The 22898-nt window shown below is 40.8% G+C and overlaps 2 protein-coding genes across 5 annotated transcripts in view; both read left to right on the top strand.

Moving 5' to 3' along the window:
* The window catches only part of PTPN9 (protein tyrosine phosphatase non-receptor type 9), a 76459-nt gene that overhangs the window by 5446 nt on the left and 48115 nt on the right, over window positions 1-22898 (top strand). Inside the window, exon 1 of one of the 4 annotated variants that reach the window (XM_057723418.1) lies at window positions 21526-21681. The exons of the other annotated variants lie outside the window; for them this stretch is intronic. The gene's annotated coding sequence lies outside the window, so the exon portion shown is untranslated. Of the gene's footprint in view, window positions 1-21525; window positions 21682-22898 lie in introns of those variants that run through there. 4 annotated transcript variants of the gene reach the window in all.
* Window positions 6963-9147, top strand: LOC130846700 (ferritin heavy chain-like). The gene is made up of 2 exons (XM_057725085.1): window positions 6963-6971; window positions 8117-9147. Exons 1-2 carry the CDS (start codon window positions 6963-6965, stop codon window positions 8855-8857), a joined length of 750 nt encoding a protein of 249 aa, XP_057581068.1. The 3' UTR covers window positions 8858-9147.

The following is a 22898-nucleotide window of genomic DNA, read 5'->3' as shown; positions in this document are numbered from 1 at the left end:
TACTTTTAGCCAGGACTGTAAGGCTATTTGATGGACTATCCAAGGAATAATAGCCTTTTAGGGTCTTTTGATTTTTTTGTGAATTTCCCAGTAATGACCAATAGGATAGAATAATAGTTTTCTAAAGTAGTTATGCTTTTATTCATATTTTCATTTTAGATGGTTTTAATATCTTACGTAGTATTTCTAGCACATTAAAAATAATTCATGAGTTTTCAAAAGTTGTTATAACAGTCTACTAATACTCATTTTCAAAGTCTTCAAAGAAAATTTTTATTTTAGAGTTCATGTTGTTCATTGTTGTAAGGATTAATAAGCGAATGCATGTAGATAGTAATGCGTTACATGGTAAGCACTCAGTTAAGTTAGCCATTATGGTGATATTCTCTGTCTTTGAATAGTGAGAGGTTTTTGAGCCAAATTAGCTTAAACCAGTCCCACGGGGGGAAAATATTCCTATTCACATTGGGGACCATCACTCAGCATGGATCTTTATGACACCAGAAGATAGTTGTCTTGCAGCTTCATAGTGTAGTTTTCAAAAGCCTATTCTAATTCTGTGCTGTGGCTTGTGTTCTTATAACAGGATTTTCTAAAGTTAAAAGTTTAACTGCCTTGCAGTGACTTCAGAGATTTTTGGCATTTTTCCCAAGGGCAGGGGTTTTGTCCTGGTTCTTGTGGCCAAAAACTTCCCTTTCCCACAGTCTCACATGTCCTGTGCTAAATGTCATCTGTCCTCCTGGAAGTAACCATACGTCAAGGACCAAATGATTCATAATGTTGAAGCCTTCCAGAGAAGGGAAGGAGATGAGGGATAGCTGAAGAATTCTCATTCTTTTCGCTATTGCCAGTAACTAAAGATATTGTAATTAGCAATTAGGTGAAATCTCATTTGGATGTGTGCATTTTATTCTGTTAAAACTTCCGAGCTTATCAAGGGTCTTGGGCTTTAGTTGTGAATGTTAGAGAGACCTGGAGGTTTTCTCCAAGGGACCTGACCTCTAATACTTACTAATGAATTGAAAAGTAAGACAGGGCTTCCTAGGTGGCGTAGTGGTTAAGAATCTGCCTGCCCAATGCAGGAGACACCTGAGTTCAATCCCTGCTCCAGGAAGATCCCACATGCTGCGGAGCAGCTAAGCCCATGTGCCACAAATATTGAGCCTGCGCTTTTGAGCCCGTGAGCCACAGCTGTTGAGCCCATGTGCTGCAACTACTGAAGCCCATGTGCCTAGAGCCCGTGCTCCGCAACAAAGAGTAGCCCCCACTCACCGCAACTAAAGAAAGCCCGCGCACAGCAAAAAAAAGACCAAAACACAGCAAATAAAATAAATAAATAAATAAAAAGAAAAGTAAGACAGTCTAATAGAGACACAGATGTAGAGAACAAACATATGGACACCAAGTGGGGAAAGTTGGGGGGGGGGTTGGGGTGGGATGAGTTGGGAGATTGGGATTGCCATGTATACATTACTAATAAAAAAGATCAAATTGTATACTTTAAATATATGCTGTTTATTTTATGTTAGCTGTATCTCAATAAAAGTTCTTAAAGAAAAAAGTAAAAAGAAAAAGACACTCTAAAAAGGAGCTGAACTGTTTTACAGAGGTCAAAGTTAAAACTCATTGTAGATCAGTACACCTGAGTCTCTTTTTATGACTTGTATACCTTTTTTGTCTTGGAAAAGACATAGCAATGTTGGGGTGCTCCAACTTTGTTTTCTAAATATTAAGACCCATTTTATAGCAGAATGGTTAGTCCACTGCAGTGTCAAGTTTAGACGCCATAGCACCTAACTCTGATTATTTGTTCAGATACTTGGATGTTCAGTGCAATTTAAGCCGTATCACACCAGTTTTATCATTCTGCCTTGATGTCTCAGACAATTAGGGGTACTTTCTTTTTCCAGATCAATCACTGTCACACACCCTCCCCACCTTCCTTGCCCTGGTCCCCAGTACACCTCCACACAAGAGTTCTTTGCTTGCCCTTTCTGGATGCTGGAATAGTCACTTTTTTATTACTCTTCCTCTGGAATAGGGGCAGATGTTCCTAGAACAGGTAGTTTAGCCGGCACTGTTCAGTGCTGGAGGGCCTGTACTTACTGGAATGAGCACTTTAACATATGATTTTGCAAAGGCCTCATTAGAACCTAACTGAGGCAGTCTAGAGATGGGGGCTGGGAGTGGGAAGCTGAGAAGCTTCAGAGCCCATGGGAATAGTTGTTTGTTTATTAAGGATTGGTTATCTCTTAGGTCCAGACTATAAAATGATGAAACCAAAACAGTAGATTAGAGGTGACTTTTTCTTTAGTTTCTGCTTCTGAGAAAAGCATTCCATTTTTTTCTCTGGGAAAGATAGTTTCTGTTATATGTACTGGTTTCCTCTGAAATACTGAATCCATTCAAAACACACATGCACACATCTTGTTTTTTTATCCAGCATGGGTGGCACAGATCTGACTAGCCTAATAGAATTATTGTGAAACCAGAATTTATTCTCAGAATTGATGGGCAGATTCTAAAGAGTGCCATCTATGACTTTAGTACTGAAGTGTTCAGGAACATTAATCAGTTAATTACTTTTTCATTGCTTGAACAGCTGGCTGATCTTTACTTTTGCATTTGCTTTTCTATACCTCATTATTACATGATATACATCATTATTAAAATGTCTTTTTTAAAATGGTTTTTTAAAAAATATTCTCTACAATGACCATATGTTTCTTTCTTTCTTTTTTTTTTTTAAGTCTTTATTGAATTTGTTACAGTATTGCTTCTGTTTTATGTTTTGGTTTTTTGGCGGCATGGCATGCGGGATCTTAACTCCCTGACCAGGGATCCAACCTGCACCCCCTGCATTGGAAGGTGAAGTCTTAACCGCTGGACCACGAGGGAAGTCCCACTTTTTCTTTTTTTTTTTGTCTGTGTTGGGTCTTTGTTGCTGCACACAGGCTTTCTCTAGTTGTGGCAAGCAGGGGCTACTCTTTGTGGCAGTGCATGGGCTTCTCGTTGTGATGGCTTCTCTTGTTGCAGAGCATGGGCTCTAGGCACTCAGGCTTCAGTAGTTGTGGCATGCGAGCTCAGTAGTTGTGGCTCATGGGGTCTAGAGCGCAGGCTCAGTAGCTGTGGCACATGGGCTTAGTTGCTCCGTGGCATGTGGGATCTTCCTGGACTAGGTCTTGAACCCGTGTCCCCTGAATTGGCAGGCGGATTCTTAAACACTGGGCCACTAGGGAAGTCCCCAGGCATTTTATTTAATATTTTTGAGTCTGTTTTGTCTTCTTTCCTTAAGGAGCTTTTAGGAGACCTGCTTAAAATCCCTTATAGTTACAAAAAGCTCAATAAATAATCTGCAGTAATAGTATTCTTGCCCTCTATGCTACAAGAAACAATTTTTTTCAGATAAGAATGGGAGGAAAATTAAGAATCCTACTTTGTGGCAATGAAATAGAAGATTTCTAGGTAGCCTAAGACTTTTAACAGTTGCCATGCATGAATATTGTACCTAGAAGATGGCAGTAAGGCTACCTGTGCTCATTTATGCTGTTAACACTTAATGTACTATCCATTGGTTCATTGGTTTATTTCTTCTAGGTTATAGACTTTTTTAGGTGCACTGATTACCATTTTTTTCTTCAGATAAAACTTCAAAGGTTCATCTGATCAAAAAATGACTCATATTTAGAGTGCAAAGGGTGACAGTTTATATCATCCTCCATATCTTATTTAAGCAGCCTTTGTGAAAAAAAATTATCATTCCATTGATTATCTCAGTGGTTCTCAACCAGGGTGATTTTAAAGCACACCCCTGTCTAAAATTTGTCAGTGACTAGAGATACATTTGATTGTCACAGCTGGGGGGTGGGGTGCTACTGGGATCTGGTGGGTAGAAGCCAGTAATGCCAGACATCTTATAATGATGGGCGTACAGCCCACCACAACCAAAAGTTAACTGGCCCAAAATGTCAGTAGTGCCAAGATTGAGAAACCCCAGTTTATCTGAAGAATTTTGTAGTTCTTAGGAACAGAGTTACAAGTTCTTACAAGTTCAAGGTAGGTCTTTGGTTAACACATTAAATATTTATTCAAATTCTGTGTCCCCAAATATTGGTTTCTGCAATTGACTTCACATACTGAAAAACTCCAGTCTAAAACGTATTTTGCAGCATTACCATCACAGAAGATAAAATGAGACATTTCCACAGACTTTGCAGGGGTTTTCAGAGATGGGGAGATTTTATATGACAAGCAGAACACTACTGAGTCCTGCCATGGAATGATAATAACAGGAATTGTAATTTTTGTTTTTCCTTCCAAATGTTTCTGTGTTGCTAAGAAGGCTCTCTGTTCCTCCAGTGAGTGAGGTGATTATTATGTATCAATCTCATTTCCTTTTTATGTTAGTGTCTACTAAGAGGAAGGTTTTACAGATCATAAACAGAAATACAGTTTGTTCATTCAGCAGTCATTTATTGTCTGTTGTGTACCAGGTTCTTGTTCAGCATGGATTGACACTCTCTGTCCTTGAGGAATTGCCCTCCAGTTCTCTCTAGGCAGTTCTTGAATTGTGGGATACCCACCAAGGAGGAGGACATCTTATCTACATTGAGGGCAGGAACTCAATCTTATACATTCTTAGTGTACATTGTGAGAGTTCAAAATATGTTTGCTGAAGAATGAATGAAACTGTATACATTGAAATTATTTATTCCTCACACACCCCTGAAGTGAGTCTTTTGTTTGGGATGATTATGTTCCTGATACAGGGATGTTGTTCAGAGGCTTTCAGTAGTCCACTGAGGAGGCAACACTGGAACTCAGACTCTTCTGATTAAGTGCAGTGCTCTCTCTAGGAAACTTCATCTGTTTTAACCATGTGTTTCTATGTATGACACATCTATATACATATATACCAGGAACGGCTCTTTCTTGGCATTTGTGGGTTAAAAGTTCCTGGTTTCAGTCATTCACAAGTTTCTCTACAGAGATGTGGCCACATTGTTCCAAGCTGCTTATTGTATATTTATGAAAGAAATTATATGTTTTAATGGGGTTGGTGAACTTGAAGTTTCATGTAGGTCTGTGGCTATACCTCTCAGAATGTTGTAAGTCTGCTCTTTGCCTTTATAAAACCAGTCTTTAGTTTTCTATGTGTAGAGTTTAATCTTTCATATATTATTATCAGTATATATGGTATATTTGCCTACCAGTAATTAAGATGAGACTGCAGGTTTTTAAATTGTTTTATCCTTGATACCTTTAGTTTGCCCATGTTTTTGTCTGTACTTAAGCTAGTACTAGATTTCTCTTTTCAACTCTTGCCAGGTGTAAAAGTTGAGCAAGAATAATAGTTTTCCAAAGAAAAAAAAAAAAGGATTTTTTTCTCCTTGTTTTTACTTTCTATACTTAGAAATTTTCTCTTTCTTAGATTTGTAAAGGAAGAAAAAGAGTTATTAAGAGAGAGACCTGAAAGCTTGAACATGAACATGAGCACAATAAAACAGTTTTATTTGGGAACAGCCGTTTGTCTCATTGACTTTAGCTCTTCTATGCCAAGAAACCCCAGAAATGAAGAGAAAATATTTCTGGCTAGCTCAGGATACAGCTAGCAAGATTAAAATGTATAGATTTTCCAGCATACTTTTGTTTTCAAAAATAAATCTTTTTAGATTAGGATCTAGTTTTAGAGAAACCATCTGACATTTCTTGTACTAAATGCTGGTGCACCATTTTGTTTATAGGAAAGACTCAGCATCGTTATGGAATTAAATTAACAGAAACATTTTTAAAAAATTGAAAACCATCCATTTTTTTTCTTTAACCACCCAAAGCATAATTTTCTTTCATAGTTGATATCAAACTAGGGAAATTCTGGCTTTGGAGGTGATTTTGTGAGAAAATTTGAAGCAACTGGAAACTTGTGTTTTGAGTGAAGTTGCTGGGACCACTTGAACATGGAAACTAGTCAGAACCTCTAATTGCTGTCATGCTGTCCTTACAGTGCTACAGGTATTGGCAAAAGCCCACGTCAAACTTGTGATAATAATAGTGGCTAAGCACTAACTAGGATGGCTATAATTAAAAAAAAAAAGAGCAAGAGAAAGAAAGAAAACAAGTGTTGGCATTGCTGATGATAATGTAAAATGGTGCAGCCACAGTGGAAAAGTTTGGTGGTTTCTCAAAAGGTTAAACATAGAACTGCTATATGACCCAGCAATTTCATTTGTACGTATATATCCAAAAGAATTAAAGGTGGGGAATTCCCTGGAGGTCCAGTGGTTAAGACTCTGCACTTCCACTGCAGAGGGCACGGGTTCGATCACTGGTCGGAGAACTAAGATCCCACATGCCATAGGACACAGCCAAAAACAAAACAAACAAACAAAAACCCACAAAGTTACAAAAGAAAAGCAGACACTCAGATAAGTGTACATCCATGTCATAGCAACATTATTCCCAATAGCCAAAAGGTAGAAGCAACCTGAGTGTCCAGTGATAGATGAATAGCTAAACAAAATGTAGTATATACATACAATGAAATATTACTCAGCTTTAAAAAGGAATGAAATTTTGATGAATGCTACAATATGGATCAGCCTCGAAAACATTATGGTTCCTGAAGTAAGCCAGACACAGAAGACAAATGTATGAATTCACTCGTATGAGGTACCTAGATAGCCAAATTCATGGAGACAGAGAATAGTATACCAGCGGCTGGGAGGAGATGCAAAGGAGGAATTATTGGTTGATGGATACACAGTTTTGTTGAGGGTGATGGAAAAGTTGTGGGTGTTGATAGGGGTGATGGTTACCCAACTTTGTGAATGCATTTAATGCCACTAAGTTGTATACTTAGGAATGGTAAAAATTATAAGTATTTTGTATATTTTACCATAATAAAAAGTAATGGCTAAGCACTATTCAAAGTGCTTTATGGGTTTTAATTCATTTAGTGAGTAATGCGGCTGGTGAGTCAAAGGAAAGAGAATAGGTGTTACTTCCACTTCTTTGCCTGTTGATCTTGAGCCTAGAACCTCTTACATAAGTACTGTTTATTGGTTACAGGATGTATCTATGTTAATGATTTATTAGAATGTGAATTGTCATCTGTTTAAATTCCTGAATATTTCACCTGTGAGATCCAGTTGAGGAGTTTTCTGTGTAGGACAAAGCACTGAGTGTTATGATGCAAACAGACCCATACACGTATAGCATCCTTGTGTCTCCCTGCCATTTCCCCCCCCATTCCCAGTATAGTTCTGGAAATGACCTGAAATATTGTTGATCTAGAGCAATGGTTCTCAATGTGTAGTCTCCAGACCAGCAACGTGGGTGTGCCCTGGGAGCTTGTTAAAAATGCAAATATTTGGGCTTCCCTGGTAGCACAGTGGTTAAGAATCCGCCTGCCAATGTAGGGGACACTGGTTCGATCCCTGGTTTGGGAAGATCCCACATGCCTCGGAGCAACTAAGCCCTTGTGCCACAGCTACTGAGCCTGTACTCACAACTACTGGGCCCATGTGCTGCAACTACTGATGCCCACATGCCTGGAGCCCATGCTGCGTAACATGAGAAGCCACTACAATGAGATGCCCGCATACCATGAGGAGTAGCCCCGACTCACTGCAACTAGAGAAAGCCCGTGCATAGCAATGAAGACCCAATACAGCCAATAAATTAAAAAAAAAAGATTAATTAAAAAAATGCAGATATTCAAGTCTTACCCCAGACCTACTGAATCAGAAACTCTAGCGGTGAGGTCCAACAGTATGTATTTTAACAAGTCTCCCAAATGCATGTTCAAATTTGAGAACTGGTAGTCCAGAGAATAACTAGAGTGCTGTTGTGTTGGTCAGGGAACCATGTAGAAGTGAGTTTAGACACTTAGGCTCACTTCAGGAAGGGAAGGCCTGGATTTACAAATTGGCTCTGGGACTCCAGGTATTAGAGCTAGTCTGAACTGGATGAAAGCTGCAGGAATTATCTGATTCTCTACTAGAACTGTGCTGTTCCAAGGGAGAGGAATAGTCAGGTGAAGTTCTCAAAGACTAGCATTTACCATGATTTCTCTGATCCAAAGAAAGAGCAGAGCCCTTATCTACTTAAGAAATAGAAATGGACAGTCTTCGCAGAGAGTCACTGCGGTTTCCTGCTTCAACAGTGCTTGGACGGAACCTCGCGCTCGTCCCCCTCTCTGGCCGGCGGCTCAGAGCCAGCCCTTGCCACCACCTCACAGCGCCCTCCGACCACCAAAGGTCCCCGTCGCCGCTCCAGCGCTGTGCAGCCGCCACCGCCTTTCCTCAGCCACCTGCCAGGACGACCGCGTCCCCCTTGCAGATTCCAGAACTACCACCAGGACTCAGAGGCTGCCATCGATCACCAGATCAATCTGGAGCTGTATGCCTCCTGCATCTGCCTGTCCATGTCATACTGTTTTGACTGCGATGATGTGGTTTTGAAAAACTTTGCCAAATACTTTCTTCACCAATCTCGTGAAGAGAGGGAACATGCTAAGAAACTGATGAAGCTGCAGAACCAACAGGCTGGCCGAATCTTCCTTCAGGATATTAAGAAAACAGACCATGATGACTGGGAGAATGGGCTGAATGCAATGGAATGTGCGCTACACTTGGCAAAAAATGTGAATCAGTCACTACTGGAGCTGCACAAACTGGCTACTGACAAAAATGACCCCCATTTGTGTGACTTCATTGAGACTCATTACCTGAGTGAGCAGGTGAAATCCATCAAAGAATTGGGTGACCACGTAACCAACTTACGCAAGATGGGGGCCCCCGAATCTGGGATGGCAGAGTATCTCTTTGACAAGCACACCCTAGGAAACAGCCGATAGCGAGAGCTAAGCCTTAGACTGGCTTCCCGTAGCCACAGGGGTGGCTTCCCTGGTCACCAAGACAGTGCATGCATGTTTGAGTTACCTTTATCTTTTCTATAAGTTGTACCAAAACATCTGCAAGTTCTTTCCTTAGTATCATTCTTTCAAATAAAGTAATTTGGTACCAAAAAAAAAAAAAATAGAAATGGAACCAGGATGTCTGCAAAACAAGGCATTGAGACACTTGATGTCCACTGCAGATTGCATTCCGTAGAGAGATGGTTGGCTTCCAAGGGAGTATTGAATGAAAGAAGACACAGGCTGTTCTGATTCAGCCAGGAAAACCTGCCAGCTTTGACAAGTCCAGTCCATAGGGAAGCTCATATTACTCCAATGTCAGTTGCCCTGAGAATCTGGACCTAGGAGTTACCAGATTTTACTGTCTGGGTCCTGCCTGGGAGCTGAGCCCAGTTCTGTTTGGAGTTGAAAATGGGGTACTGCAGTGAGGATGGCCAGATTGTAGGCAGCTTTTTCAGGCTTCATTCTTTGTAGGTTTGCAAATGTCCTCTTAGGTTAAACAAGCTGATCTAAGCTGATCTACTTGTACTATTTTTTTTTCTCTTTTCTTTTTCTTTTTTCTTTTTTTTTTGGCTACCCCACACAGCATATGGGATCTTAGTTCCACCCCACGCCCCTCCCCCGGACCAGGGATCAGACCTGCGCCCCCTGCATTGGAAGCGCAGAGTCTTAACAACTGGGCCATACTTGTACTATTTTATGAGCGTGAATAGATGTGTCCTTTAGTTTATCTGAGAGACCTCCTTGGATCTGGAAGTATCGATCCAGAGTGTTTGTGATGGCTGAGGTCTGAAATGACTGACATTACCTAATTGCAGTCTCCCAGCTAGCTGTATCCCTTTGAGGAAGTAATGAAGCTCTAGGTCATGGCCACAGTTTCTTGAGTTTGTGATACTCAGGATTCAGTCACTTTAGGCACAAGTTGGGCTTGGCCTCAGAAAGAAAACAGGAGGGCCCGTTAAATTTGGTGTCGATTGGCAACAGCAGGTCTAATCTGCGGGCCAGGACCAGATTAGTCACAGGTGTGACTTGCTGTATCCTAAAGTGTTGGACCAGAAGTCCTCAAGTCACTCCTGTTAGACCCATTTGACATTGGCAAAACTGAGCTTGAGGTGTGTGGGAGAGGGAGAGGAGAGGGAGAGGGAAGGAAAGAGGGAGATGAAGATGGAGGGGAGGAGGTATGGGGTGTGTGTGTTAGTTATTAGGGAATGGAAATAGTTGAGAGATAGTTTCATTGTGTGAAGTGGGAGAGAGTATAGAACCAAGAAAGAAGGAACTAGCTCCTGTGTTTTCAAATCATCTCACCATTTTCATCTTTTCCTGGACTGATTCTGATTTGCCAGTGACCTTCTTAAAGTTGAGCCTCAGAACTGAAGACAGTATTACAAATGAAGTCTGATAGGCCCCTTAATTTGGGCTTCCTTGTTTTGGACACCATGCTTCTATAACGTGCTCCAAATTCAAAATAATTTTTGGCCGTTTTAGTAAACTGTTGACTCATAGAGTCAGGTCAGCTACAATTCCTGAGTCTTATGTGCTTCTGTTAAACTTCATCTGGTGCTTCTAAAATTGATTTTCTTGCCCTTATCCTTAAATATCATTTTGTTAGATTTAATGTTCACTACCATTTGTTGAGCTTTATGAGCCAAAAACTTTACAAATATTACTTTTTCTCCCCTCTTACACCAATTCTGTGGAGTATTACTCCCATTTTTAAAGGTGTAGAAATTAAGGCTCAAAGAAGTAACTTGCTTACATTCTAAACAACAAGTGATAGAACCTGGCATTCAAACCCTGTCTGTCTGACCCCAAAGCCTCACCTTTGAGTACCATTCTAGCCCATTGTTCTATCCTGTTTTCATCTTTTAGATCTGCGTTCTCTTTTACAATATATTTGTTCTCTTAGCTTAGCTCTCCTCTTACACTGTCAGCATGATCTAGTTCCCTTATTTAAGTCATTTATAGCAGTGGGACCAAGCCAGGGATGGATGCAGAGCAAATCAGGGAAAGAGTGTGAGCTTCAGAGTCAGACTTGGTTTCAGAATCGTGGTTGTATCGTCATGAGTCGTGTGAGTTGGCAAGGTCTTTAACTTGTCTGGGCTTCCATTTCCTCATATATAAAATGTCTTAATAACTGCTGTTGCAAAGATTGAATAAAACATGAATGCAGAGTGGCCTAGCAAGCATATTATAGTCTCTCAATAAACGTTAGTCTATTTGTCTCCCTCCCTTTAAAGGGAATTTCTTTAAAATGAGTTGTGTTTTTTTTTGTTTTGTTTTGTTTTAATTAAAACCCACCTCAGGTCCCATTGATTTTTTTTTTTTAATTGACTGGGTATGATTGTTTATTGTTTCCCGCAGGGTATCATATGCCCCACTGTGGCAGCACCCTTGGCCATAAGAAAGGAATGGTTAAGAACTGTACCATAAATTTCTGTGTGATTATGAGTAAGCAGCTTAATCTCTTTCTGCCTTTGTTTCATCATATGTAAAATGTATGTAACACTAGTATTTACCATAAAGAATTGTTATGAAGATTTAATAAGTTAATATATATGAAATCTTTGGAACAGTGCCTGGCAGATAGTGCTGTTTAATCTTTGCTATTATGAATATCTGCAAATTACAGATACTAATGCCTACTTCGTAGGGTTATTATGAGAATTAAATGAGGTAAGCAGTCAACTGCTTAACATTTTGACTGGTGAATATACATAAATTAATGGAAGGAAATCTTACAATCCACAAAGATATCATGAAATGCTCATCAAATGCCTTGCTCAAAGTAGATCTGTTCTGTATATCAGTGATTTTCAAACTTTATCATGCACAGGAATCATCTGGAATCTTGTTAACATGCGGATTCTGATGAAACAGGTTTGTGGTGGGGCCTATAGTCTGCATTTCCGTTTTTTTTTTTTAATTTATTATTTTATTGGCTGTGTTGGGTCTTTTTTGCTGTGCATGGGCTTTTTTTTTTTTTTTTTTTAGTTGTGGTGAGTGGGGGCTACTCTTCCTTGTGGTGTGTGGGCTCCTCATTGCCGTGGCTTCTCTTGTTGCGGAGCATGGGCTCTAGGCACGTGGGCTTCAGTAGTTGCAGCACATGGGCTCAATAGTTGTGGCTTACGGGCTCTAGAGCACAGGCTGAATAGTTGTGGCGCACAGGCTTAGTTGCTCCGCCACACGCGGGATCTTCCTGGGGCAGGGATCGAACCCGTGTCCCCTGCATTGACAGGCGGATTCTCAACCACTGCGCCACCTAGGAAGCCCTTAGTCTGCATTTCTGACTCCCTAGGTTGGGGTCCCCAGTCTCCGGCCCGCAGACTGGTACCATTCCGCAGCCTGTTAGGAACTGGGCCGCACAGCAGGAGGTAGCCTAGGGGTGAGCTAGTGAAGCTTCATCTGCCGCTCCCCATGCTGCCCATCGCCTGCATTACTGCCTGAACCATCCTCCCCATCGCTCCCATTACTGCCCAAACCATCACCGCTCCCCCACCCCACCCCCTGTCTGTGGAAAAATTGTCTTCCATGAAACTGGTCCCTGGTGCCAGGAAGGTTGGGGACCACTTAGGTCCTAGGTGATGCCATTGCTACTGGTCTGTAAGACTTCACTTTGAGTAGCACTGCTCTAATTCCTTTACTTTTCAGTCTAGTGTATTCTTTCTTGAAAGACTTGTTTTCAGTAAATCACTTCTGGTGATCAGTATTCCCCTTCCAAAAAGCTCAAAGCCCCCCGTTTTTTTTTCTTTTCAGCCGAGCCACTTACCTTGCGGAATCTTAGTTCCCTGACCACGGATCAAAGTGGGCCCTGGCAGTGAAAGCACTGAGCCCTAACCACTGGATTGTCAGCGAATTCCCTCAAAGCCCACCTTTTAAAAAAAACCATTTTTAAAACATTTGTTTATTTTGCCTACGTTGGGTCTTTGTTGCTGTGCGCGGGTTTTCTCTAGTTGTGGTGAGCAGGGGCTACTCCTTGTTGCGGTGCGTGAGCTCATTGCAGTGGCTTCTCTTGTTGTGGAGTGTGGGCTTCAGTAATTGCGGCACATGGGTTTAGCTCAGTAGTTGTGGTGCATGGGCTTAGTTGCTCTGAGGCATGTTGGCATCTTCCTGGACCAGGGATTGAACCCATGTCCCCTGCATTGGCAGGTGGATTCTTAACCACTGCACCACCAGGGAAATCCAAAATCACCTTTAAAAAAAAAAAAAAAAAGTATGCATTGGCCAGGGGTAGGTGTATATGTATGTGAAAGAAAGATCAGTTTTGCAGTTTGCCAAGAATTGGTGTCAAAATTGTCAGGGGCTGAGAACTTCTGCAGCCCTTAGTAGATGCCCCTTCTTGAAATTAGGACTATGTTTGCTCATCCTCAGGCTTTGGTACCCTTTCTTATCTTTTAAATTCTATAGCAGACGTTCATCAGGCTCCCCTGGAGTTCCCAGGATTGTCAGGTTTTGTAGGCTTGGAGGCTTGAACTGATTTGGAATAATTAGGGGCTCTATTATTTTGAGCTTCAGCTCTTGCTTTCCACAAGGCTTGTTCTTCCCCCTCTTCAGGTTGAAGGTTGTACTTGTTGGTAGAGAAACGATAGAGAAAGGAAAGAAGTAGGAGTTGATCTAGAGAGTTCTCACAAAGCTCTTTTTGTTGTCTTCAGTTTTATTAACAGGCCTTGGCTCATTCTGGGCTGTAACTTTCCCTGCACTTTTCCTTTAGGTTAGAAGCACCACTCTATTATCTTTTTTTACTGTACCCTCTTCCTTTGTACATGTGTGTTTTTGTGGGAATACTTTCAACATCTGTACTCATTGGAGAATGCTGTGCAACCATAGTGCTGATTTCTTTAGCTTGTTCTCATTTTAAATTTGAGTTGGTATAATTCATAATCAGGGACTTCCCTGATGGCGCAGTGATTAAGACTCCACCTGCCAATGCAGGGGACACAGGTTCCAGCCCTGGTCCGGGAAGATCCCACATGCCACGGAGCAACTAAGCCCTTGCACCACAACTACTGAACTTGTGCTCTAGAGCCCTCAAGCCACAACTACTGAGTCCGCATGCCACAACTATTGAAGCCCGCACGCCTAGAGCCTGTGCTCCACAACAAGAGAAGCCACCTCAATGAGAAGCCAGTGCACCGCAATGAAGAGTAGCCCCCACTTGCCGCAAGTAGGGAAAGCCTGTGTGCAGCAACAAAGACCCAATGCAGCCAAAAAAATAATAAATAAAAGTTCTTTAAAGAAAAAAAAGATTAACAAAATAATTCATAATTAATTGCACAGTTGGTTGTCAGAATCCCGCTTTTGAGGATTTCTTAAAAATAAAATACCAACAACTGTCTTCTTGTTAGAGTTCTAGATTATGAGATTTAATTTTGTGAAATCTACATTTTGAAAGCACTGTAAAACACAATGGATAAAAATGTGAGCTTTCTAGAGTCAGAAACCCTGGATTCTGAGTCAGGTTCTACCAATTTTCTTGGTTGGGGGCCTTGGGCACATTACATAACAGTTGGAAATCTTAGTTTTCCCAACTGTAATATGGGGATAATGAAAGTATCCACCTCCTAGGGCCATTGAGAGGACTTGACGATCCCTGTAAAACTAAGTATCTTACAGGTGGTTAGAGCTCAATACTGAATAAATATTTACTATTGTTAATAGCTAATTTTCTTAACAGTCTGATGTTATTTACTGTTGTGTAGTAAGGTTTACATAATGCCTTCACAGATAGCCAGTTATTGAATCACGTGAAGCAGGCGGATATTATCCTTTTTTGGGTGAGGAAATTATGGCATGAAGAGTTTTGACTGACTTGAGGGCACATAGCTGTGGCAGAACTAGGTCTTTAATCCAGGATTGCTGATGCCACATCTAGGACTTGCTCTCTTTGCTGCATCCTGACAGCACTCAGATGTTGGCTATCAAACTTTTTTCTCTTTTTATTTTTCTTTTTTTATTGGAGTATAGTTGACATACAGTATTATATTATTTTCAGGTTGTACAACACAATGATTTGACATTTATATATATTATGAAAACTCAGGAACAGCCAGATGGAAGAGATGCATAGGGCAAGGTATGTGGAAGGGGTGTGGAACTTCCATGTCCTCTCCAGGCCCAGGTGCGCCACTCTCCCCAAATCTCTGTGTGTTCACCAACCCAGAAGCTCCTTGGTTATCACACTTTCAAAGATTGCATGGTTACTTTCTCTATGAGATCCTTTCAGTTTTTCAACCAGTTTATCTTCTAGGTCTGGATTAAGTCCAGTATAGTAGTTCCTTCATCCTTTTAGAATGAAACTGTTAGTGATATTTTATCAGATTTTCAACCCTTACCCCCTTTTAAGATAAATTTGATATCTAACCAATGATGAGGTGCTTGAAATTTCCTATCTCTAACATCATTATTACCATGCCAATTTGGGGGTCTGAATCAAGAAAGTCATCTATATTCTCCATTATTGAGCAGGCTGGAGGGTACCCCAGTAGCTGTATCATGTCCATTGTTCTCTTTTATCCTTATTCAGAAATTCTTTAGTGTGATTTGTGGATTTCTACTGGGGAATATCATTTTGAGACACTGCCATCCCAATTACCCCCCACTTCCTTTTTTTTTAACATGATATCTTGCATTGCTTTTCTTTTGTTTTTTTAATGCTTTCTTTTATTGATTGATTGATTGGCTGCATTGGGTCTTCGTTGCTGTGCACAGGCTTTCTGTAGTTTCGGCAAGTGGGGGTACTCTTCCTTGCGGTGCATGGGCTTCTCAGTGCGGGAGCTTCTCTTGTTGTGGAGCACGGGCTTTAGGCATGTGAGCTCAACAGTTGTGGCTCAGGGGCTCTAGAGCACAGGCTCAGTAGTTGTGGCACATGGGCTTTGTTGCTTCGTGGCATGTGGGATCTTCCTGGAACCCGTGTCCCCTGCATTGGCAGGCAGATTCTTAATCACTGCGCCACCAGGGAAGTCCCCCACTTACCCCTTTAAGATTTGAGTGAGCTTTGTCCATCATTGGCATACTGCATTCACAAACTCATTAAACTCAGATTTTCATGGGTAGCAACCATGTCTTATTTATTCCATAAAATTTATAAGCTAACTTATTTTGGATATCTCTTTTATTATATGTCCTTTTTTTTCTTTTTAATAATAAACCTCCTTTATTCTTTTGATTTTTCTCTTTCCTTCAGTCCTATTTATTTATTTATTTATTGGCTGCACCACATGGCTTTCAGGATCTTAGTTCCCCAACCGGGGGTCAGACCTGTGCCCCCTACAGTGGAAGCACGGAGTCCTAACCACTGGACCACCAGGGAATTCCTAGATGTTTTAAGATATCGGCAACTTAATTTTCAGATATTTTCTTTTGTGACTTGATAGGTACCTCTCCTGTTCCTTTTATGTTGTTCCTGATGTTCTTTCCTAGTTTTTTCCAGAAATTTTGTTCTTTATTTTCAGTTTTAAGCTCTCATAATCAGATTGGCAAATATTCAGACAAACATGTTCTTCCTGTGCCCTGTCAACAACACTCTTTCAGCAGGCTGAGAGCCCGTCATCATTCATATATTTATTTATCAGAATGGTGCCGTGTACTGTGTTTGGTGTTGAGTTTGTGTTTGTGAGGATACTTGGCCCTTGGAAGTATGCTTCCAAGTTTTGAAGAGTTGGCCCTTGCACCTCCCTAAACTTACAGGCTAATGGGAGCAGGTAGACAATAACATAAGCTTTTATAACAGTGTGCCTGGGTGGAAGACAGTAAAAACTTCCAGGATGAAGAAGTGGGATTTAGATTGACACCTAAAGGGCAAATAGGAGTAAGCCAGGGTTGCAAGGCAGGGAAGGAGAAGAATGTTCCAGCAGGATCTGGAAGGTCAACTCCAACTTATTGATAGTCATTCACATTCCTCTTTTCTTTCTGAAGTCTCAACTATCAATTAGAAGAAGAGATAAAGATTGTTACTAAAGGACTTCTCTGGTGGTGCATCGGTTGAGAATTTGCCTGCCAGTGCAGGGGACACAGGTTCAATCCCTGGTCTGGGGAGATCCCACATGCCTCGGAGCAACTAAGCCCGTGTGCCGCAACTACTGAGCCTGCGCTCTAGAGCCTTCAAACTGCAACTGCTGAGCCCATGTGCTGCAACTACTGAAGCCCATGCTCTGTAACAAGAGAAGCCCCTGCAACAAGAAGCCCACACACTGCAACGAAGAGTAGCCCCTGCTCTCTTTCAACTAGAGAGACAGCCCGCATGCAGCAATGTATACCCAATGCAGCCAAAATAATAATAATAATAATAATAAATTGTTACTGAAGGCCTCCCCTACCCTCTAGGTTCTCCAAATCCTTTAGATTTTTTTTACTTAGAATTTTTCAGGGTTCTTCTGGTTGTGTGGTTCACTCCCTTATTAACCAGCTGGAATGGGTAGCAATTGGCAAGCTGCCTTTGGGTTTGTCCTTATGGAGAGTGACCAATTAGGCATTCCCCCCTGCCCCCGGAAACATGGATGACTTTGCTCTTGCTGATGGTGAGGAGCTTCCTGTTTATTCTCTAGATTTCTGTTTTTTCCTATGTTTCTCTTCTGTGTTATATTCTTCTGCCCCTCAGCCTCTTGACGTGAATTTTCTCCTGTGACAATTTAGAAATGTTTACTTCCTTATTTTCTTGTTGAATTATTTCCTCCATTGTCTCTGGGAGTTCTTCATCCTCTTTGATAACCTTTGTTTGGAGAGTGGTATTTAAACCTGAGAAGAGAGATGCCAGCTTGTGTTTAGTAAACATGCTATTGGCAAAGACCTCCAGCAGGAAAGCAAGTATGGCACAATTTCTGCGGTGCCTCAGAGCATGCCTTGTTTAGTTTTAAAGGTTCCTAAAAGCAGCTATAATCCTTTACCCCTTTGTAGGTAAAGAGGTAACTCGTTATCTTTGGCCTTGATAGGAAGACTATTAGACTATCAACAAACTTATCATTTGGTGGCATAGTTTAAGGTGTTACCCCCTGCCATGCCACATGGCTTGTGAGATCTTAGTTCCCCAACCAGGGATTGATCCTGGGCCCCAGCAGTGAAAGCACCAAGTCCTAACCACTGGACCGCCAGGGAATTCCCTAAAGTACTTTTTTAAAGCATTATATTCAGATATCTTTATTATATATATTTTAGTTGAAGATTATATAAAATTAATACATTTTATTTTGGGGGTAGATAATATAGCCACATGATTTAAACTTGAAAAGGTGCAGAGGAGAATTTGGTAAATATTCTCCCTCTTGCCATGTTTCCCAGCTACCTAGTTCTCTGAGACAACCAACGTTACCAGTTTCTTGTATATCCTTCCAGAGTAATTTTGTGCATAGATAAAGACACGACATAGTATATATGTCATAATATATATATCGGATAATATATATGTTGATGAGATGAATGGTGTGTATCCTGTATTTCTTAAGGCCACTTAGTGGGTGGAAAGATTGTAGAGTTTGAAAAGTTTTGAATTCAAACCTCAAAACCTCAGCTATGCCATTTATTAGTTGAGTGACCTTGGGCAGCTTGCTTAGGCTCTGTGTGCTTTGATTTCCTTATGTGGTTAATAATACTTAGTGTGCCAAGGCTGTTGAGTATGAAGTATGTACAGTTCCTTCTTTGGTGCATATTAAATGCTTCACAAATGGTTGCTACCTTTGCTATTTCTTGCTGGACCACACTTTTTGGCCTATGTGAACTGGGAGGGGCAAAGTCTTGCTCTAAGAAATGAACAGATTGAATTACCTACTTTAGTGTAATATGTGACCAGTGCTCTCTACTAATGAAGGGAACGGTGAGCCAAGGGAGACAGAAATAGCACTTCGAAAAGAATAGAACATTTTTTGTTAGGTATTGGAGAACAGCTATTCCTGGTTCCGGGCCTTCACGCTTGGCTGGCGGAGTGCTGATAAACCCTAGGACTTCACTTCCGCTGGTAGGAAGTTATTAACACTGAGGAGCTTTTCATGTTTAATAGCTCAATTAGCTCTGGCCCTTCAGTATTGCTTGAAGCTTTGGACTCTTATGGGAAGCTTCACTTGGCCAGCCCTCCTTTGGGTTTCCTGCTATTCAGTTCCCATTGTGATGTTAATCCTTTAATAGCAGTTAGCTCTTATTCTGTTGGGTTCTTGCACAGTGCTTGATATAACAGGTGGAATTTCAGAACCAGTCCCTGTGGTTTCACAGGAGGATGGTGTTAGGACTTCCTTCATGGTTATCTGGACTCAGCATTTTTGATGAGATTTGTAGGCCTTTCAGTTTGAGGTTTCCTTGGTCTTTTAATGGGTGAAAGAGATTGTATATCTTGCAACACATGGATACCAGAATAAAGAGAACTGATGATGTGGGGATATCTTTTTTTAAAAAAAGTATTGATTGATTTGGTTGCACCGGGTCTTGGTTGTGGTATGTGGGCTCCTTAGTTGTGGCATGAGAACTCTTAGTTGTGGCATGCATGTGGAATCTAGTTCCCTGACCAGGGATAGAACCTGGGCCTCCTGCATTGGGAGTGCAGAATCTTAACCACTGAGCCATCAGGGAAGTCCCATGGGTATATCTTATAACGTAAGAAAAATTTTGGGACTTCCCTAGCAGTCCAGCGGTTAAGACTCCGTGCTTCCACTGCAGGGGGCATGGGTTCAATCCCTAGTTGTGGAACTAAGATCCCACATGCTGCACAGTGTGGCAAAAAAAAAAAAAAAAAGGTGGTGCATGGATGTTGTTTCCTAGCCCCAATTTGTTTCCTCTCCTCAGAGGTGACCAATATTACTAGCTTTTTTAGTGTATTCTCCTATAAGTATTATATGCATTATGAACAAATTCTTATAATGCACTCTTCCTATTAATTGGCAAATCACTTGTATCATATATACACAAAGGATTATATACACAAATTCTATATATATATATAAGATTATTTCTGGATTTTATTCTCTTCTTTAAAGTTCCTCTCTTTATGAGTCAGGTTTCTTTTTGTCTTGTTGCATTGTATAAACTTCAGTACAATGTTACTGGTAGTGGTAAGAGAAGGCCTCCTTGCCTTCCCATCTTTAATAGGAAAAAAAATGCTTTTAATGTTTTACCATTTAGTAAAATGATTGGTTAGATCTCTGTTAGATAATCCTTATCAAATTAAGGTAGATCCCTCTATTCCTAATTTGCTCATTTAAAAAAAAAAGTCATAATGGGTGTTGAATTTTATTCAGTGTATTTTCAGCCTCTGTTGAGAAAGTTACATACTTTTTCTCCTTTACTATCTGTTAATATAGAGAATTGCTTTGGTAGATGTCTTTATTTTAAATTGCCTTCTCATTCCTGGGATAAGCCCTCTTTGGTTATCATGTATTTGTCCTCTGCTGTACTACTGTTTATACAACATGAGAATTATCTATATATACCATGAAGGTTTTAATAGAATGTGGCATAAAAACCACCTGAGCCTGTAGGTATTTTTTGTATATGTGCGTGTAGGGGAGATTTGACAACTCTTGTTTTTTCTTTCACATTTCTTTAATACTCATTGGTCACTAGTACTTCTAAAAGTGAATCTTTTTTTTTTTTTTTAATAAATTTATTTATTTATTGACTGTGTTGGGTCTTTGTTGCTGCACACGGGCTTTCTCTAGTAGTGATGAGCGGGGGCTATTCTTCTTTGTGGTGCACTGGCTCCTCATTGCGGTGGCTTCTATTGTTGCAGAGCACGGGCTCTAGGAGCTTGGGCTTCAGTAGTTGCAGCACATGGGCTCAATGGTTGTGGCTCACAGGCTCTAGAGCACAGGCTCAGTAGTTGTGGCGCACGGGCTTAGTTACTCCGCAGCATGTGGGATCTTCCTGTAGCAGGGATTGAACCCATGTCCCCTGCATTGGCAGGTGGATTCTTAACCACTGCGCCACCTAGGAAGTCCTAAAACTGAATCTTAAAAAAGTTCCTTGGTTGTTCCTCCTCTGCCGCCTAAGTGTTAATGTTCTTTAGAGTTCTGTTGTTCATTATTCATTCATAGGTATTTATTAGATGTTATTAGAGATATTTATGCAAGGCATAGTGCTGGGAACTAAGTGAATTAGACACGATCCTCGACTTCATGGAACTTCCCTCCCTGCTGCTAGATTTTTTCCTTCTGGTCTGGCTTCCGCACTGCTGGTCATTTATAGCTGGGAGAGGACGACTAAACTTATTTCATCCCTTCTCTTAAAAATCTCTGTTGAGTCCTTGATGTGTATAGGATCATGGGCCTTTCCTGTGTGGTTCATCTCCCTCCTATACACTGGCTGCACTGGCTATGCTGTGTCCTCCAGTAATCCCTGTTCTTTCATGACTCTGCCTTCACACATTTTGTTTTCTCTAAGGAGAATTCTTGTCTCTTCCTGGCAAATTTCTACGTGTCCTTCAAGGCACTCTTTTAAAAAGATTTGTTTTGAATTCTCCTAGAGAGTTTTAATCCCATGGTGCTCTGTTCATAGATCTGTCTTAGAACTTATCAAAGTATATGATGCTGACCTATTTATATATGTCTCCATGTTTAAATGACTGTAACCTGCTCAGAATGGGTCTTTATCTCTCTAAATTATGTCTCCTCAACAGCTACTGTACTGCTTAGCACAAACTAGGCCCTCAACAAATACTTGTGAAGGCTTGACTGACTACAGGAGTGGATGCCTGAAAGAGCTCTGCTGTGCTGCAGCCTTGAAGGGGGATACTACTGCTGCTAGTTATGGAAGGTTGCCAGAGAGGAAAGGAGTCTCTGAACTAAAACAATGTATACTTGAATAGTCCCTCTTTCTTCTCCCCTTCCCCCAAGGGGTGTGTGTGTGGGTGTGGGTTGTGGGGACATAAATTTAGAAAAGTATATATTTATTAGTATTTTTCTGTTTAACTTTTAACTTACTAAAACCGTGAAAACAGCTGTAGGATGATGGGATTTTGGTTGACCTTTTTCTTTTTTTTCTTTTAAACAAATATTTTTAATGTAGTAATAACTCAGTAGGGGAACTGAACCAGATTCAGGATTGAAATAATGCAGTCTTCCATGGAGATGTCAGAGCCATATCTTTTACCTCAACCTCTAACGTGTCACGGATCTCTAAGCCCTCCTTACCCAGCTTCTAACGCAAGGCGTTCTGCAAGGTGCCCTGTGCAGGACCACCAGTGCTTATACATAGTGGATCACCTTAGACTCTCAGGAGGTCTGGCCCGACCTGCAGAGGCTGACAAGCCACCCTTGGCTGTCTGGTCCTGGAGGCACCTGCTGGCTGATCTTTTTCTTTTCCTTTTTTTTTTGCAAATTTTCTTTATTACATTATTTCATTACATGATAAAATCAGAAATTTTTCTTAAAACTTTTTCTTTCCAAGATGCAGTAAAACCCTATTTAAGAAAGCACTGGCTCTTGCATGTAAGGCTTGCATATGTTGGGTTCTGTTATAAATGAAACATTAATTCATTCAAACCTCAGCCTTCCTGTGAGCACGGTACTCTTATCGCTTTTAACAGATAAGGAAACAGCACAGAGAGAGCAAAGTGTAGAGCTGGGATTGCGTAGAGTGGTTACTCCAGCAGTTAGAAGTGCTGAACTTAATGTTGTTCCACCTCTAGCTTCATTTAAAGTTTGGGTGACCAAACAGCACCACTGCTATAGTGATTTGAATTAGTAGCAGAGTTACTGAGGTTTAAGAGTGGTAGTCTTGGGGGAGAATACTTTGCTAGGGACTCAGTATTTCAAAATTGATTTGTTAAATTTACTCCCAAACTTCCCCCTCCCCTTTTTCCTGATTACAAAAGTAATGCATATTTATTGTAAGGAAAAACTGGGAAAATACAGGAAAACATCAGAATTTCAGAGCATTCATCTTAACACAGTGGTAATAACTACTGCAAATATTTTCATATTTTTTATGTATTTAGACTTTAAGAAATGAAAATGAGATTCTGTTGTTACCTATTTGTTAATGATCTGTGTTACTGTTTAATGAGCCT

This window comes from Hippopotamus amphibius, chromosome 2 (assembly GCF_030028045.1).
Source record: "Hippopotamus amphibius kiboko isolate mHipAmp2 chromosome 2, mHipAmp2.hap2, whole genome shotgun sequence".
Taxonomy (NCBI): domain Eukaryota; kingdom Metazoa; phylum Chordata; class Mammalia; order Artiodactyla; family Hippopotamidae; genus Hippopotamus; species Hippopotamus amphibius.
Note: the sequence above shows the minus strand (reverse complement) of the source record. Positions and strands in the feature narration are given on the sequence as shown.